At 38.6% G+C, this 18,990-nt stretch overlaps 1 protein-coding gene across 1 annotated transcript in view; it reads right to left on the reverse strand.

The window, feature by feature from the left end:
- Nucleotides 1–18,990, reverse strand: part of LOC150075147 (peroxisomal membrane protein 11C-like) — an 81,910-nt gene that overhangs the window by 42,844 nt on the left and 20,076 nt on the right. The window contains exon 2 of the mRNA XM_090388819.1: nucleotides 10,345–10,523. Within this exon, the coding sequence (XP_090244945.1) occupies nucleotides 10,345–10,523 (179 nt within the window). The remainder of the gene's footprint in view (nucleotides 1–10,344; nucleotides 10,524–18,990) is intronic.

Raw genomic sequence — 18,990 nt, forward strand, 5'->3', positions numbered from 1 at the left:
TCCCATTGAGAATTAAAAAAATTTAACCCAAATATGACAAAAAAGGTCCAGATAACAAATAGCCTAAACCTAGAACAGCCCAAGCCTAAATAAGCAAGATGTACTACCCTAGTGCATTTTAACTGAAACACCCTCTTTAACTTCTAACCACTCAGCATCATCAGTCTTCCAGGAATGCTCCAGGTTAGAGGTCTTCAAACCAGTTATCTGTCAGTTTTGAGTTATTTACTAATTTTTGCAACAAACTCAGTACCACTATCTCAAAGTCAAATGAATAAGTTAAGAAGCCAAGAGTAGTGGCCACTTTGGAAATGAAATTGAAAATTTTCTCATTATGAAGTAAAAAAATGAGCAGTCAATATCAAAGGTGAGCATGGAATGCCACCTACAACAATATAAAATTAGCAGTGCCTGACACAATTAAATGTTTGAGAGTCAGAAAATGTATATTACTGAAATTAGAAAAGTTATTATTGATTTAGATATCTAATTAGCAAACACTTCCTAGTTCATTTCACAAATATATGTAGTCTCAATTCTAATCTCAACGATGTCCATTTCCAATTGCAGTCTGCCAAACCCCATGCACTTTTTCTGAAAGAATCTCAGCTTTCAATTGATTCAACTACTGCTCACCTCACTTGCCCAAATTATTCACTGTATGATTCCTTTCACCTCAAAGGTGGTACTTGTGCCTATGTCCATTCTGATATTCTCTATCAGAGACTTGGTAATTTGGAATCTCCTCTTTTCGATCTTCTCTGGCTTAAAATCTCTCTACCTCATTCTGTCAAATTCATCTGTTGTCTCTACCATTCTCCCAACTCCACTAATCACTTGGAGCTCTTTGACTTCCTCTCTTTGCAACTTGACTTTCTCCAGTCCAACTTTCCTAACAGTGAGGTAATTTTCCTTGGTGATTTTAATGTTCACAACTCCAGCTGGCTTCCATTTTCTAGTCACACAGATCCAGCTGGTCGAGATGCTGAGGTTTTTGCAATCACTAATGACCTTGCACAGATTGTTCATTTACCTACAAGAATACCAGACAAATACCATACAGCCAACACACTTGATCTTTTTCTCACAAACAACCCTTCTAAGTACACGGTCGAAGTGAGAGGTCCTTTAGGCACTTCAGATCACAACTTGGTGATTGTCTGTTCTCCAATGGAACCTTTATCTCATGGCTATTCCGAACCTCATGTTGTTTGGCATTAAAAGAATGCAAAATGGGATGACCTGCGAGACTTCTTTTCTTCTTTTCCTTGGTTGGATTACTGTTTCAAAACTTCTGATGTCAACGTTTGCTCAGATCGTATCAGTGAAATTATTCTTGCAGGAATGGAATCCTTTATCCCACACTCCACTTTAAAGTCTCGTCCTTTATCTAAACCTTGGTTTTCCAATAAATGTGCTAAGGCTGTCCAAGAGAAGAATGTTGCATATCGTAATTGGCTTGTTTCTAATTCTTCAGTTTCATTTTCTGCCTACACCAAAGCTCGCAACAATTGTAAAGCAGTTATTAATCAGTCCAAACTAGAGTTTGAACAGGCTAAGAGTAGAAAACTAGCTTCTTGCCCTAATGGTAGACGAGCATTCTGGTCTCTTGCCGAACCTATTGGCCACAACTTTTGCTCATCTCTGCTTCCACCTTTGTCAAAACCAGATGGTTCTGTTGTCACTTCAGCCATGGATAAAGCTGACCTGCTAGCATCCCATTTTTCTTCCAACTCATATATGTATTCATGATCTTGGTAAAACACTTCCCACCATTCCCAACATACTCCATTCAATGCCTCCTGTGGTGTTCCGTCAAAAGGATATCAGAAGGATTTTGAAAAATCTTGATGCTAAGAACGCTCCAGGTCCTGATGGCATTTCTCCACTTGTGCTCAAAAACCTGTGCTCCAGAATTACTCCTGTTCTTTGCCACCTTTTTCACTTTCTTATTCCAAAGGTGTTTTTCCTTCTGCTTGGAAAATTGCTCATATCCAGCCAGTTCCTAAAAAGGGTGACAAATCCCTCCAAACCAATTATTGTCCTATTGCAATTACGTTTACTCTTTCTAAAGTAATGGAGAAATCAATTAACCGCCAACTCTTAAACTACCTAGAAACCTTCTGTCTCTGACTCTGGAAATCTCTGATCAATGGTCACAAGTATGGATTCTGTCAGTGTCGATTCACTAGTGATATTTTGGCTTATGTTACCCCCCCCCCCATTTATGGACAAATTCAATGGAAAAGTTCGGTGAAACACAAGCAGTTGCTCTTGACATCTCAAAGGCCTTCGATCGTGTTCATAAAGGTCTTCTGAATAAGCTTCTATCTTATGGTTTGCCAACTGTTTTTTGTAATTGGTTATCCAGTTTTCTCTCTGATGGCTCACTGAGGATGATGGTAGATGGCTCTCTGTCTTCTAACTTATCCACGAATGCTGGTGTCCCCCAAGGTTCAGTTCTTTCCCCCCACTATTTTTCTCTTGTATAGTAATGACCTTCTTCCATTGACTGAAAATCATATCCATAATTTTGCCAATGATAGCACATTGCATTCCACTTTGCATTTTGAGAAACTTTGCCTTGCTCAATCAGCTTCAACTTCTCGATTATTCGCTACCAATTCCTTAAATGCTGAGGGGGCTCACATCTGGTGAGTATGGGCTTGGCACATCCAGGGGCCTTAGCTGGATATCATCATTTTTCTCTTCTTGGTGATTCCCTTCTACTTCTGACACTTGCTCTCTCTCTCTCTTTCTCGGTAACATCAAAAAAAATTTTTTTTTTTTTTTGGTGCAGCAAAAGCCTCAAGGCTTCCTTGCACCATATGGCTAATTATAATAATAATCTCCAGTGGTGCAAAGACAACTTAGTTGATTTCAATCTTTCTAAAAACTCTTGTCTTATAATTTTGCAAAAAGGATTCTTCTACTCTTATGCTCATCTTTGGTGACACTCCGATTTCCAGGCAGGCAAGATGATATATCTCTTTTTGGGATTACCCTGACTTCTAATCTCTCTTGGCACAAGCACATTACAAATAATGCTTCCTCTGCATCTAAAAAATTTGGTTTTCTTTTTCGCTATTGGCTTTACTTTTCTTCCAAACAGCTGTTCATTCTGTACAAATCGCAAATCCGTGCTACCATGGAATATTGTTCCCAAAACCTCTCTCAAGCTTCTAGATTCCATTCAAAAGAGGGTACTTAGGTTAATTAAAGATTCATCTCTAACAGGGGCTCTCCACTCACTGTCTCCTAGACGTACTGTTTCTGCTGCATGCCTTTTCGACAGATACTTCCATTGGCACTGTTCTTACGAACTGGCTTCTATAATTCCCACTCTCTCTTTCAAAACAGTACGAACAAGTGCCGCCACCAGCCAACATCCATTTACTGTCCAACTTCAAACTAACAGAAATGGAATTTGTCTTTTACCATAGTATTAATATGAAAACAGTCAACGAAATGTAAAACCCGAATAATAAGAATCATTCTACGTATCAGATTGAGGTAATCTCTTTTATCCTTTTAAAACCACAGTATTAAATTTAACTATTTCTTTATAACACAATAAATAAAGATTTATTTACTGCTCACGTATGCCTTTCTTGGAACCAATAATCAAGATAATATGCAAATCTACTGCTCCTTATCCATTTTACTTTTAATGAACCAATTCACAACAGATATTTAGGGCCTACTGTAATAACAAAAGTATACCACGGCACAAGAAAGTTTGACAAATTTGGTAATACATTCATAATATTTTTTGAAAATGGAAAACAATGAAGTTTGCTTTTTCCCTTGATCAGCCTCCCTGCAAATGGTATTAAACATTGTGAGGTCATTATGGTTACTTACAGTTAATCTGCTTCAACAGCCTCAAGAATGTATTAATAGCAGTATTAGTGGTGACAAATGATGCAAGAAAGCAAGCTGATAAAGCAGTAGCCAAGAAAAAAAAAATAATAATAATAATAAATAAATATTTCCCCACTACCTGTCCATCACCTCTAATAATTTGTCGAGTTCTTCTTTGAATTGATTCAAACCACCCACGTCCACCCTCCTCTAAAATCCTTACTAACCAGAGTTAGTAATGATTTTGCACTAAAGACGAATATGACTAAAACAAAAGTAATGATGAACAAGTATGCCACAGAATGGGATATAATGATTGAAGGAGCAGCAATTGAAAAGGTGGAGTCATATACTTATCTGGGACAAGTCATTAGCTGTAATAATGCTTAAATGGCTGGAAGTCAAGAGAAGAATAAATTTTGGATGGATAGCATTCAGGAAATATAGTCACATACTGAGGAGCAATATACCAATTTGTCTGAAACGTAAATAATGAACCAATGTATACTCCCCACCATGACTGATGGAAGTGAAACTTGGGCACTCATCAAAAGAATGGAAGAAAAGCTGAGAACTACACAGCGAAGAATGGACCAAATTATATTGTGAATCAGACTGTTAGATAAGGAGAGAAACACATGGATTAGGTAGAAACTCAAGTAAAGAATATTCTTATCAAAACTAAAGAACTAAAATAGTCTTGGGCAGGACACATAGCTCGAAGACATGATGACAGATGGACTAAGAAAATAACAGAATGGTACCCAAGAGGAGCTGGAAGAAAACCTGGAAGACAACAATGGAGATGGACAGATAAAATCCATGAGTTTGTGGGTAGTAAATGGATGGCCACTGCACAAAACAGAAGGCACTGGGAAGTTGCTGGAGAGGCCTTCATCCTGCAGTGGATTGAAATTGGCTGATGATGATGATGACCCACCTCCACAACAACAAATGGAAGTTTGTTCCAACAATCAACCATACTGTCTGAAGGCCAAATTCTGACAATCTACCACACAACCATTCTTCCACAATTTGAATTTATGTTTCCTTACACGTGTAATATGAGCAAGAAGAAGAATGCCATCAGCAATGAGCTTGCTCAATCCATTCCAAGTCTTAAAAATCTCAATCAGATCACCTCGCAGGTGCCTGGTCTACAGAGCTGTAATTTGCAAAATTGAAACATACCTTGGTAAGACCACCCTTTTGTTCAGTTCACTAACCTCGTTGCCCTTCTCTGCACCCGTACTAGCAGATCAACAACCTTCCTAAAATGAGGCCTTCGGATTTGCATGCAGTATTCAAGATGCAGCCTAACCGCTGCCTTGTACAAAGTTCCTATATATCATTGAAAAGCCCCTTGAGCTATCCAGGCAGCTTGTGTGCACTGCTCAGAGAATTTTATATATGACTGTATAATTACCCCTAAGTCTTTTTCATTTTTCACTTCAGTGCATATAATACCACACAGTTGGTATGTTAATCTGGGATTACTGCTACCTGTACGAAGTATCTTGCATTTGCCAATGTTAAACTTCAACTGCCATTTCTCAGCCCATTGGCCAAATTTTTCTAGATTTTTTTTTTTTTTTTTTTTTTTTTTTTTTAATGAAAACCTCAAACAAGAGTTATTAGAAACTACAGTGCTTCATACCGTGCATGGGTTGAAGGTTCGGAAGACGAAAGAAGATATTTGTTGACATCAGACTTTAACTTCTGTAGACTAATTTTTAGGAAATATGTATGAAGGAAAGTTGTTCCAGAAAACAGCAGTTGAATGAATAAATGAGGAAGATGAAAAGTTGGTTCAGTGAGTTTGAAGTTGGACAGTAAATGGATGTTGGCTGGTGTTAAGACTGTTTTGAAAGAAAGCGCAGGAATTATAGAAAAGGCATGCAGCAGAAACAGTGTATCTACAAGACAGCGAAGGAGAGACTCTGTTAGAGATGAGTCATTAATTAACCTAAATGCATCCTCTACTGAATGGAATCTAGAAGCCTGAGAGAGGTTTTCGGGGCACAGCCCCAGACGTGGGAACAATATTCTATGGTAGGGCAGATTTCCGATTTGTACAGTGAACAGCTGTTTGAAAGAAAAGTAACGCAAAGAGCGAAAAAAGAAAACCAAGTTTTTTAGATGCACAGGAAGCAATATCAGTAATGTGTTTATGCCAAGAGAGATTAGAAGTCAGTGTAATTCCCAAAAGAGATATATCATCTTGACTAGAAATCGCAGTGTCACCAAAGATAAGAATAGGAGCGGAAGAATCCTTTTTGTGAGATAAGACAAGACTGAGACAACTTTTCCATTGAATTTGTCCATAAATTGGTAACATAAGCCAAAATATCACCAGTGGATCGACACTGATAGAATCCATACTGGTGATTGTTGATCAGACGGAAGGTTCCTAGGTAGTTTAAGAGCTGGGGGTTAATTGATTTCTCCATTACTTTAGACTGGGTAGAAGTAATTGCAATGGGATGATAACTGGATGGGATGGATTTGTCAAAATTTTTAGGAACTGGCTGGATATGAGCAATTTTATAAACAGAAGGAAAACCACCTTTGGAATAAGAAAGTGAAAAAAGCGGCAAAGAACAGCAATAAGTCCAGGAGTGCAGTTTTTGAGAACAAGCAGAGAAATGCTATCAGAACCTGGAGCTTCCTTAGCATCAAGATTCGTCAAAATCTTTCTGACATCCTTTTGATGGAAGACTACAGGAGGCATTGAATGGAGCATGTTCAGAATGGTAGGAGGTGTTTTATCAAGGTCATTAATGCATGAGATGGAAGAAAAATGGGATGCTAGCAGGTCAGCTTTATCTTCGGCTGAAGTGACAACAGAACCATCTGGTTTTGATGGAGGTGGGAGCAGAGAAGCGTAAAAGTTGGGCCAATAGCTTTGGCAAGAGACCAGAATGTTCGGCTACCATTAGGGCAAGAAGCAGGTTTTCTACTCTTGGCCTGTTCAAAATTTAGTTTGGACTGATTAATACCTGCTTTACAATTGTTGCAAGCTTTGGTGTAGGCAGAAAATGAAATTTAAGAATTGGAAACAAGCCAATTACAATATGCAACATTCTTCTCTTGAACAGCCTTAGCACATTTATAGGAAAACCAAAGTTTAGATAAAGGACAAGATTTTAAAGTGGAGTGTGGAATAAAGGATTCCATTCCTACAAGAATAATTTCACTGACACGTTCTGAGCAAACGTTGACATCACAAGTTTTGAAACAGTAATCTGACCAAGGAAAAGAAATCTCACAGGTCATCCCATTTTGCATTCTTGTAATGCCAAACAAGCAGTTGGGAATAGCCATAAGATAAAGGCTCCATTGGAGAAGAGAAAATCACCAAGTTGTGATCTGAGATGCCTAAAGGACCACTCACTTCAACTGTCTACTTAGAAGGGTTGTTTGTTGACATCAGAATTGAACTTTGAGAGTTCAAGTCTGATGTCATAATAATAACAGTTGTGCTGTATGTAGAAAAGATCAAGCGTGTTGGCTGTATGGTCAGGATTGTCTGGTATTCTTGTAGGTAAATGAACAATCAGTGCAAGGTCATTAGTAATTGCAAAAGCCTCAGCATCTCGACCAGCTGGAGTTGTGAACATTAAAATCACCAAGGAAAATTACCTCACTGTTAGGAAAGTTGGACTGGAGAAAGTCAAGTTGCAAAGAGAGGAAGTCAAAGAGCTCCAAGTGATTAGTGGAGTTGGGAGAATGGTAGAGACAACAGATGATTTGACAGAATGAGGTATAGAGATTTTAAGCCAGAGAGGATCAAAAAGAGGAGATTCCAAATTACCAAGTCTCTGGCAGGGAATATCGGAACAGACATATGCACAAGTACCACCTTTCAGGTGAAAGGAATCATACAGCGAATAATTTGACCAAATGAGATGAGCAGTGGTTGAATCAACCGATAACTGAGATTCTGTCAGAAAAAGTATATTGGGTTTGGCAGACTACAAGTGGAAATGGACATCGTTGAGATTAGAACTGAGACCACGTATATTTGTGAAATGAACTAGGACGTGTTTGGGAGGTTTAGATATTTTTGCAGATAAGCTTGCTCTATTACTTTGACTATTGAATACACCAATTCATGGTGTATTCAATAGTAAAAAACTGTTGCAGTAGCTCACCCTAATTACTCTAATTAACCACCCTACCAACCTTCATATCATCAGCAAACTTAGTTATTAAGCCTGATATGTCTTTGTCAATATTATTAATAAATACAGTCAGTCCTCGTATAGCACAATAGTTGTGTTTTTAGAAACCCTCGTGCAATGCAAAATCGTGCAATATAAACAACAGGCCCTTTTGGGAAAAATAGGGTTAGGTGACAACAACCCAAGATTGAACACACATTTATAACCAAAACATTACCAAACACAATAAATAATCGTAATAAAATACTTACGTATTTTATTATGACTATTACATAATAAAATATTGCTAATGCTTTTGCTTCTATCGTAAGCAAACTTGTTTTTTGTTTGATTTTCTATCCAAACAGATGACAGCCGTTCCATCTCTTCCAATTCTTTGTTTCTTAATCTTAATGAAAGTTGTTTTTATTTTCTCTGCATTCTTTGTAATTCTCGGTGTTGCCTCATTTAGGTCTATAGCACGTGCAATATCACATGGTCTTTCATTTCGCTCAAAGTGTATCACAATTTCATTTTTTTTTCTCTAGTGACAGAGGCGGACTGGCCATAAGCCTTACCGGGAAAACCCGTTGGCCGGTGTGATTTTGGCCATAAACCATAGTATGAGATCACTATAAATTTTCCTGGATAAGAATTTTGACCCAGTCCGCCGCTGTTTATTGATATTGCTTTTCTTTTTCTCTCTGAATCTGCAGTGTCTTCACCAGGACGCTTCCTTTTCACACCTTTTAAGTATTTTACTTGTTTTTAGGGAATAAAGCACAATTACAAAACGAGGAGGCACGCTTGATATACATAAACAAAGCTGCGCGCATGTAGCAACTGAATAAACAACAGCGTAAAGGCAGAGATACACTATTAACACCTCACATTTTACTAAAGCACATTTCTAGGGGTTACTACCATAAAACAATAAAAACAATTTCCAGTTGCGTTTCTGCTAGTGGAATCTGCTATAAACTGGTAGTAAACTCGATCTAATTGCATTTGCGATTATACCGATTGCTGGAATTGTGTTAGTTTTTACGTTATTATGGTGAAATGTGTTTCCCCTTCACTGATATAAAAAACATAAATACATTTTCAGAATCTTCTCTTCATTCCTATCATGTTGCGTTCGGTTGGGGTGATTCTGCGTTCAACTGCCATTTCTTGTAAACACAAAGGCGAATCGTGCATGAGCGAATTCTGTTTGTGTTATATAAGATATCATTCCCCTATTTATAAATCGTGTGTGATAGAATTCGTGTAGTGCAAACATGTGTTATACAAGGACTGACTGTACAGAAAACAACAATGGGCCCAGCACTGAACCCTTGGGGGGGGGGGGGGGGGCTCCAGTAATAATAATAACAGATGTGCTGTATTTAGCAGAGCAGTCAGGAGCAATAGTTGTTATTTGGTTTTTAGGAGCATTAGCAACTAAGGCCATATTGCTCCGGTGATATGCGGTGGTCATTCCTTGATCTTTCCGCATTCTCCGTATTTGGTGGTCACGTGCTCTAACCCCGTTCTAATCAAGAAGCGTGTTCTACGCACTGCTGCTCCTTCCCACCTGGCTACGGAGGCGCCTGCTTATAGCTTGCCAGACTATACTGCTTGATTAGGTCATAGAGATCATCAATATTGCTACACAGGCCTCTACAATCTGACTGTATAATGTGATCCATTATTTGTTTTTAGCAGTTGGGTTTGATTCAGTCTGTTTGCCTCTCCAATTACTTCATTTTTCCTTTTTTTGGGAAGCAGGATGTCCAGTGTCCATGTCATCATCTTTTTTTTTTTTTTTTTTTTTTTTTTTTTTTTTTTTTATGAAAACCCCAAACACGAAAGGTGTCAAAACCTATAGTACTTAGTACCGTGCATGGGTTGAAGGAGAAGTATTGGGAGAGGGGGATGCTGGAAACTTTGCTCTAGAGACTAAACATACAGATCTAATATTGGTTCATCCAGGTTGGTGTTGTCATCTATATCCATGTTTGTTAAATTTAGCTAAGACTCATTGCTGTTGTTTATTGTTAGTAGGGTTTAATGGTGCAAGGGCTGCAGAACAGCCATATTGTGTCTGTTCATTATATAGCAGAAGGAACTGATATAGGGAGTTAATTCAAAGCAATTATATAGGTGAATTCATTTTAAGTAACTGTAGAATTCTAGTCTGTGGAATTCTGTCAAATATATGTGTATGACAATGAGGTCATGCACACATATACAAATATCAACATTACTTTTACCAAAGTAATTAACGCTACCAATCAACTACTAATCAACTCTACCAATTAATAAAATAACGTACCTGGCCATATTCAGATAGAGAGATGTTGACCAAATGGCTGCCCCTACAGTCCACATAGATGAACTATTTCCTTTTATAATTTTCTTATCCATTGCCCAAGCAATATGTTCAAATGGATAGTACAGCAAGTCTACAAGGTTGTTTAAAACCCCTAATATACGTAATGTCATGTCACCGTCCTGCATAAAAAAAATATATATATATATATATATATATATATATATATATATATATATATATAGCTGAGTAATTTTAAAGAGGAAACATTTTAAAGATTAAGGTCTTCAACATGTAAATTATATATATAATAAATAGTGATATTTAATATGTGTATAACTCTTAGCTACCAAAAAAGAAAAATTATATTTGAGCATAAAGTCTCGTAATTCCAGAATAAAATAAGAAATTGACACCTTTTAAAGGTATACAATTACTTATTAATCCAACCTAAATCAAATATTTAACAATTTAGTTATCATGGGTATATATAGGCTACTTCCTGCACTATACAGTTTATACAGGGTGATTCACTACCAGTGCGACAAACTTGCAGGAGGTGTAGGGGGCACAAAGACGAATCGGAATCACATAGCATTGCAGGGTCTGAAATGCCTTCGTCATGCAGTAGAGGACGTTGAAAGGGAGGTCGCATGAACAGCGATCCCGCTGGAAGTCAGCATTTGCGAACCGGTTCCTGAGGCAGTAGGATGGACGAGTATTCAAACGTTGAACTGGCTGACATGCACCTCGCGTATGGAGCTGCGGACTGTGACGGTAGCGCTGCTCTCCGCTTGTACCAGAAACGTTTCCCGCACAGGCATGCTCCTCATCACATGATTTTCGCATGTATGCACAGAAGGTTACGTGAGACTGGTTGTTTCTCGAGAGGTACCATGAATCGAGAGCGAACGACGAGGACGCCAGACAATGAGGAGAATGTTAGCATTAGTAGAGGCATATGATGCAAGAAAGCAAGCTTAATCAGCATCAGCCAAAAAAAAAAAAAGAAGCACAACCACTACTCCCATTTCACCCCTCCGTTCGTTCGAAATACCTGTCCAGCTGAGCCTTAAATTTGTTTAGGCTATCAACTTCAACAACAAGTGATGGAAGTCTATTCCACAAACCAACTGCCTGCTGGCTAAAGGCAAATTTCCGCACATCTATCCGACATCCGTCCTTCCTCAATTTGAATTTATGCCCTCTCAGGTGATTATTCTGAGGCAGAGGAAGAATCCCATCGGCATTGAGCATGCTCAAGCCATTCAAAGCCTTATACACCTCTATCAGATCACCTCGCCGATGCCTAGTCTCCAGACTCTGTAATTTGCAAAATTTAAGCCTTTCTTCGTAAGAGCAACCCTTTGTTCCATTCACTAATCTTGTTGCCCTTCTCTGTACTCGTTCCAGCAGCTCTACATCCTTCTTGAAATGAGGCCTCCAGACCTGTATACAGTACTCAAGGTGTGGCCTGACCAATGCCTTATACAAGGGAATAATCACATCCTATCCGTGCTAGAAAAATTCCTGTATATCATTGACAAGACACCATGAGCTACTCTTGCAGCTCGTCTGCACTGCTCAGAGAACTTCATATCTGCCTGCACAATTACCCCCAGGTCCTTTTCATTCTCTACCACTGTCAGCGTAGTACCACAGAGTTCATACGTTGATCTGGGGTTACTGTTTCCCATATGTAGTACTTTACATTTGTCAATGTTAAACTTCATTTGCCACCTCACAGCCCATCTGCTCAACCTTTCCAGATCCTGTTGCAGCAGCATAGCATCAGTAGTGTCCTTAACAACCCTGCCAATCTTTGTATCGTCTGCAAACTTGGACATTAAGCTTGATATACCATCATCTATATCATTTATAAATATAGAAAACAACAATGGACCCAACACTGAACCCTGAGGAACTTCACTAACAACATTAGTCCACGTTGAGCAGTGTCCATTGATTACCACTCTCTGTCTTCTGCCACTCAACCATCCCTTTATCCATAGCAGCAATTTGCCTCCAATGCCACACTGCTCCAACGATTGGGTATTTCCCAATCCACTGTATGGAGGATACTGTCAACAAACCAAATGAGTTCATACCACCTGCAATGCGTCCAATCATTGGAGCCTGTGGATTATCCACTCCGGAGGACTTTTGCTACTTGGTTTCTTCAACAGAAACGGTTAGCAAATGCTGACTTCCAGCAGGATCACTGTTCACGCGACCTTCCGTTCAACGTCCTCTACCACATGGCAAAGGCATCTCGGACCCTGCAATGCTATGTGATTCATCTTTGTGCCACCTACACCTCCTACAAGTTTGTCGCACTGGTAGTGAATCACCCTATATACTGGAGGGTATGTCTGCCAGGGGCAAAAGTTGATGATGTTGTAGAGCAGATATCACCTTTTAAGGTCAAAAAAGGTGATATCATTGTACACATGGAAGCACTCTAAACATTAAGAGTAAGAGATTTGAAGATTTACTCAACAAGTACAGGTCAGTGTTGAAAAAAAGTCGCAAGTTAGGGTTGAATGTGAAAGTGTCTGCAATTCTGTGCAGACACGATAGGAGGGAGTATATGATAAGAGCCTTGTAGATCAATTCGGCCCTGGAGAGACTGTGCAAGGCTCAAGGGGTACAATTTTTTTCAGCCTGGTCTGTGGTTGACAGGAGAGACTGCTTCTACGGGGATGGGGTACACTTAAATAGAAATGGCGCAAGAATATTTGCTGATGCTATCAAGGCAGTGTTAGGTGGGTTGGAAAACTGCTAGCTTGGGGGGATATACAGACTAAAAGGTTAACAGTGGCCGCAGACAGAGACAAAAGTGGTTCTTGCACTGCTTCTATTAGAATGAGCAGCAGTTAGGAAAGCAAGGCAATGGAGATTTCTCAGGGTCCTGAGCTGAATATTAGCATTAGCATTAGTAGAGGCATTTGATGCAAGAAAGCAAGCTTATGCAGCATCAGCCAAAAAAAAAAAAAAAAAAAAAGTAACATAAATAAATAAAAATAACCACTTCCACTTCACCCCTCTGTTCGTTCGAAATACCTGTCCAGCTGAGCCTTAAACTTATTTAGGCTATCAACTTCCACGACAAGGGATGGAAGTCTGTTCCACCCACCAACCACCCGCTGGCTAAAGGCAAATTTCCGCACATCTATCCTACATCTGTCTTTCCTCAATTTGAATTTATGCCCTCTCAGGTGATTTTTCTGAGCTAGAGGAAGAATCCCATCAGCATTGAGCATGCTCAAACCATTCAAGGCTTTGTACACCTCTATCAGATCACCCCGCTGGTGCCTAGTTTCCAGACACTGTAATTTGCAAAACTTAAGCCTTTCTTCGTAAGAGAACCCCTTTGTCCCATTCACCAATCTAGTTGCCCTTCTCTGTACTCGTTCCAGCAGCTCTACATCCTTCCTGAAATGAGGCCTCCAGGCCTGTATACAGTACTCTAGGTGTGGCCTCACCATTGCCTTATACAAGGGAATAATCACCTCCTTATCCCTGCTAGAAAAATTCCTATATATCATTGACAATACACCATATCATCATTCTTCTCTATTTTGGTGATTCCCTCCTCCCTCTCTCTCTCTCTCTCTCTCTCTCAGTACTCAATTTTTTTTTTGGCTGGTGCAGCATAAGCTTCAGGCTTCCTTGCACCATATGGCTAATAGTAATAATAATAATAATAATTTAATAGCCACACCTTATATTTCAATGATTCTGATTTAATAGTTTCTATTTATTCCCTGAATTTATTCAGACTACCACTTCCACAACAACAACAGATGGAAGTTTTTCCAACAATCAACTACCTGGCTGAAGGAAACTTCCAAACATCTATCCTGCAAATCATTCCTCAATTTGAATTTATGCACTGGTGTGTAGTGGCTGTGCATGCAGTCATGTTATTTAATAGCCACACCTTGTGTGTGAGAATTAACTAATTCTAATAAGAAATTAAACACTGCATGCCACATTAATTTTAAAAACAAAAAATTATCAAGTTTATTGAAAAAAGCTGGCAAGAAAAATTTACATAAAACATTCCAATAAGCCAACCATTTAGAGGCCAATTTTGAGGGTGTCTAGCCAACTGCCTGCCTGTTATTGTGATCAGTTCTGTGACCATATGGATGCTGACAATGGGTGGCTGGCTCTGTCATGTTAGAATTGAAGATGATATTCAAAAGGATTTCAGTGTCATTAAAACTGGCCTCAAGGTTTGAGTTATTAGAATGTTTCTGCAGGGTTTTCTTTTCAGCTTGTTTCAATAAACTTGTCATTTTTTGCCTTTAAAATTTATGTGGAGTGCAGTGTTATTTAATTTCTTATTAGAATTAGTATATGTACTCTTTAAAGAGTAAAGAGTGTAGTGTAGTATCCCTAAGAAAAACAAAATATCTCCACACAGTAAAGACAGAAAAAGATAAAAGAGTAACATTATTTTCTGAAACTATGAAATAGAGAAAATAAATTTTCTCCTTATACTCCCCGATTGCCACATGGGGGTTAGATGAGTTCATAAGATAAGAGAATACAAGAGCATTCCTGTATTTAACAGTCACGGAAGTTTAAATCATGATCAACTCAAACACATGCACCCTCGTGTTTAACCACTTGGCTATACATCTGATATTTATAAGAAAGTATGAACCAGAGCTATAATGCTCAGTACATTCTACGTTGATATCAATATTTGTAAAAGAATAAGAGAAGTTTGCCTCAATATGATACTTAGAACACTTCTGTATGATACTCTCCAGAAATTAAAACGAAAACAATCAAAAAATCGCAAATCTTACATTACAGTAAGAAATAATTAACAAAAATTAAAAATCAAATGAACACAATTAAAAATTAAGTAAAAAATTAAATTAACAAAAAAAATTGCAATTTTGTTAATTATTTCTTACTGTAATGTAAGATTTTCGATTTTTTAATTGTTTTCGTTTTAATTTCTGGAGAGTATCATACGGAAGCATTCTACGTATCATATTGAGGTAAACTTCTCTTACAAATCTAATATTTATCTATTGTTACCTAATCAACCCAACAGGGACCAAAAAGAAATAAAAAAACAAAACCACCTCACTCTAAAGTTCAACAGTAAGTTGTCATATCCTGACTATTCTTGTTCATCCTGATATTTCTTCTAAGCTATTCCTCATCTTCACACATCTTCTAAGCTATTCCTCATTGGGACAATGTTTGGTGCTCTTCAAAAATGTAGTGGCTCTTCTCTGCACCTTCTCAAAAAATCTATATCTTTCTTCAGATGCAGCTCCCAAAGCTGGATGCAATATTTAAAGTCTAGTCACATCATAATCTTACAGAGAAGAATAATGACATCCTTCTTGCATCTTGCAAAATTTCAATAAATCATAGACAGAACATGTGTCCTTCTTGCTGCCTACTGAATTGCCTACTGCATGCTGAACTTCAAGTCTTTCAGTGTCATAATCCTCAAGCCTTTCATCTCAGAGTATCCTCTTCCCCTAGTACAGAGGCTCACAGAACCCCTAGTGGGTGCATTTGATTTTTTGTGAGACATGCTGTTTTATTTATTCCAATTTATTTCATTTTTTTTCATAATTTTTAGCAAATTTTTGTAACATTTTATTACATCATTTTATTCTATTCATTTCATCAATTTTAATTAGTGTTTCACAATAATTGTATTGAAGAATATATTAATTCATAATAGTATGTGTAATCATAGTTAAATTTTATGTCAAATATGTTTATTTGCACTTGTCTGGAGGGGGGGTTTACATTTTAGAAATATTCTGAGGGGAGTACAAAGTATAAAAGTTTATGAACCTGTTTCCCAACCTTTTTTGACTTGAGAACTCCTTTCAACATAATATTTTTATTGCAAACCCTAAGCCTATATTCTCTGAAATTAGCATTAGTAGAGGCATTTGATGCAAGAAAGCAAGCTTATGCAGCATCAGCCAAAAAAAAAATAAAGTAAAATAAATAAATAAAAAATAACCACTTCCCCTCCACCCCTCTGTTCATTCGAAATACCTGTCCAGCTGAGCCTTAAACTTATTTAGGCTATCGACTTCCACGACAAGGGATGGAAGTCTGTTCCACCTACCAACCACCCGCTGGCTAAAGGCAAATTTCCGCACATCTATCCTACATCTGTCTTTCCTCAATTTGAATTTATGCCCTCTCAGGTAATTATTCTGAGCAAGAGGACGAATCTCATCAGCATTGAGCATGCTCAAACCATTCAAGGCTTTGTACACCTCTATCAGATCACCTCGCTGGTGCCTAGTCTCCAGACACTGTAATTCGCAAAACATAAGCCTTTCTTCGTAAGAGCACCCCTTTGTTCCATTCACTAATCTTGTTGCCCTTCTCTGTACTCGTTCCAGCAGCTCTACATCTTTCTTGAAATGAGGCCTCCAGACCTGTATATAGTACTCTAGGTGTGGCCTGACCATTGCCTTATACAAGGGAATAATCACCTCCTTATCCCTGCTAGAAAAATTCCTATATATCATTGACAATACACCATGAGCTACTCTTGCAGCCCGTCTGCACTGCTCAGAGAACTTCATATCTGCCTGCACAACCACCCCCAAGTCCCTTTCATTCTCTACCACTGTCAGTGTAGTACCACAGAGTTGATACGTTGCTCTGGGGTTGCTGTTTCCCATATGTAGTACTTTACATTTGTCAATGTTAAACTTCATTTGCCACCTCTCAGCCCATCTGCTCAACCTTTCCAGATCCTGTTGCAGCAGCATAGTGTGAGTAGTGTCCTTGACAACCCTGCCAACCTTCGTATCGTCTGCAAACTTGGACATTAAGCTTGATATACCATCATCAATATCATTTATAAATACAGAAAAGAACAATGGACCCAATACTGAACCCTGAAGGACTCCATTAGTCCACGATGAGCAGTGTCCATTGATTACCATTCTCTGTCTTCTCCCACTCAATCATCCCTTTATCCATAGCAGCAATTTGCCTCCAGTGCCACACTGCTCCAATTTGTGCAGCAGTCTTCCATGTGCAACAGTACCAAAAGCCTTTCTAAGATCCAAGTATATAATATCAAAGTTATTCCCTGCATCCAGTTCTTTTGTGACTGCATCATAGTATCCAATCAAATTGGTCAGGCAAGACTTCCCCTCAACAAAACCATACTGTGTCCAAGCTATAACCGAAGTCTTGTCTAGATGATCCTGCAATGCTTCTTTAACCAGTGCCTCCATTAATTTTCCGGGAACAGAAGTTAAACTCACAGGTCTATAATTACTTGTGACAGCCTTTGATCCTCCTTTGTGAATTGGGGTCACATTTGCACATCTCCAGTCCATGGGTACCTCCCCTGAGTCCAAGGAGGCTCTCATAATTATGGGTAAGGGTTTGCTTACTTCCTTTGCTGCCTCCTTTAATATAACTGGATAGATCCCATCCACCCCAGGTGCCTTTCTTGTGTTTATCTTCAACAATTTCTCCTCCTCTTTACTCTCAGTTATTACAAGATTCTCAAGCTTACTGCCAGAGTTGAATATACCTCTGGTATTCCCCTCGCTAAATAACTCCTCATGTGTGAATGTTGATGCAAAATATTCATTTAGTTTGTTAGCTACCTGAGCAGGATCATCAACAGTTGACCCATCGATATCAAGTGGACCAATCTGATTCATCCCCTTCCTTCTAGAGTTTACATAAGTAAAGAACTCTTTGCTGTTTTTCTTCGCATCCCTTGCCAAGGATTTCTCGTAATCTGCCTTCGCCTGCCTAACCTCGTTTGTAACTTGGTTACAGATCAACTTACATCTATCATAGGCTTCTGTGTCACGTGTTAATTTGTATGTATCCCATGCATTTTTCTTCTCTGCCATATGCCTCATTAGTTCATCTGACATTCATTTAGGCTTAAACCTTGAACAATATTTCTTAGTTGGTATGTAAAGCCTAGTAGCTTCCAAGGTAAGTTCTTTGAATTTGCTGTTGGTAACATCATCAGTTGATCCCACTGTATAGAATTTAAATACTGTCTCAGTCCATCGTAGTCGCCTTTACGAAAGCAATACCCCTTCCCTTTACCCCTAATGGTAGTTACCTCTTTGAGTAAATACCACTTCAGAACACTGTGATCACTGCCACCTAGTGGTTCATTTATCTGCAGATTCTTAATGCACGAAGAATCACTACTGATAATCAAATCAAGAGTATTACTCCCTCTAGTTGCCTCCCGAACATGCTGATGTAGAAAACAATCATCCAATAAATCCACAAAAGCCTTGCTAGTGTGTGAATGACCAGTCCCCAAATTCCAGTCAATATCTGGGAAATTAAAATCCCCCATTATAAGACTCTCTGATTTACTGGCCCACTCTATTTCTCTGTACAGTTTCTTATTATACTCATCAGAGTCATTAGGCCTATAGCACACTCCTACTCTCAATTTTGATCTCCCAATGCTTATGTCACACCAAACTGACTCGACACTGCACTGTCCAGCGATGTCGACTGGCTTCACTTCCTTGGATCTTATGTGTTTCTTAACTAATAGCATAACCCCTCCTCACTTCCTATCCTGTCTATCCTTTCTGTAGATATTGTACTCCCCAAATTCCAGTTCTGAATTCCTTATAT

This window comes from Mastigoproctus giganteus, chromosome 14 (assembly GCF_048544385.1).
Source record: "Mastigoproctus giganteus isolate SK-2022 chromosome 14, ASM4854438v1, whole genome shotgun sequence".
NCBI classification, from domain to species: domain Eukaryota; kingdom Metazoa; phylum Arthropoda; class Arachnida; order Uropygi; family Thelyphonidae; genus Mastigoproctus; species Mastigoproctus giganteus.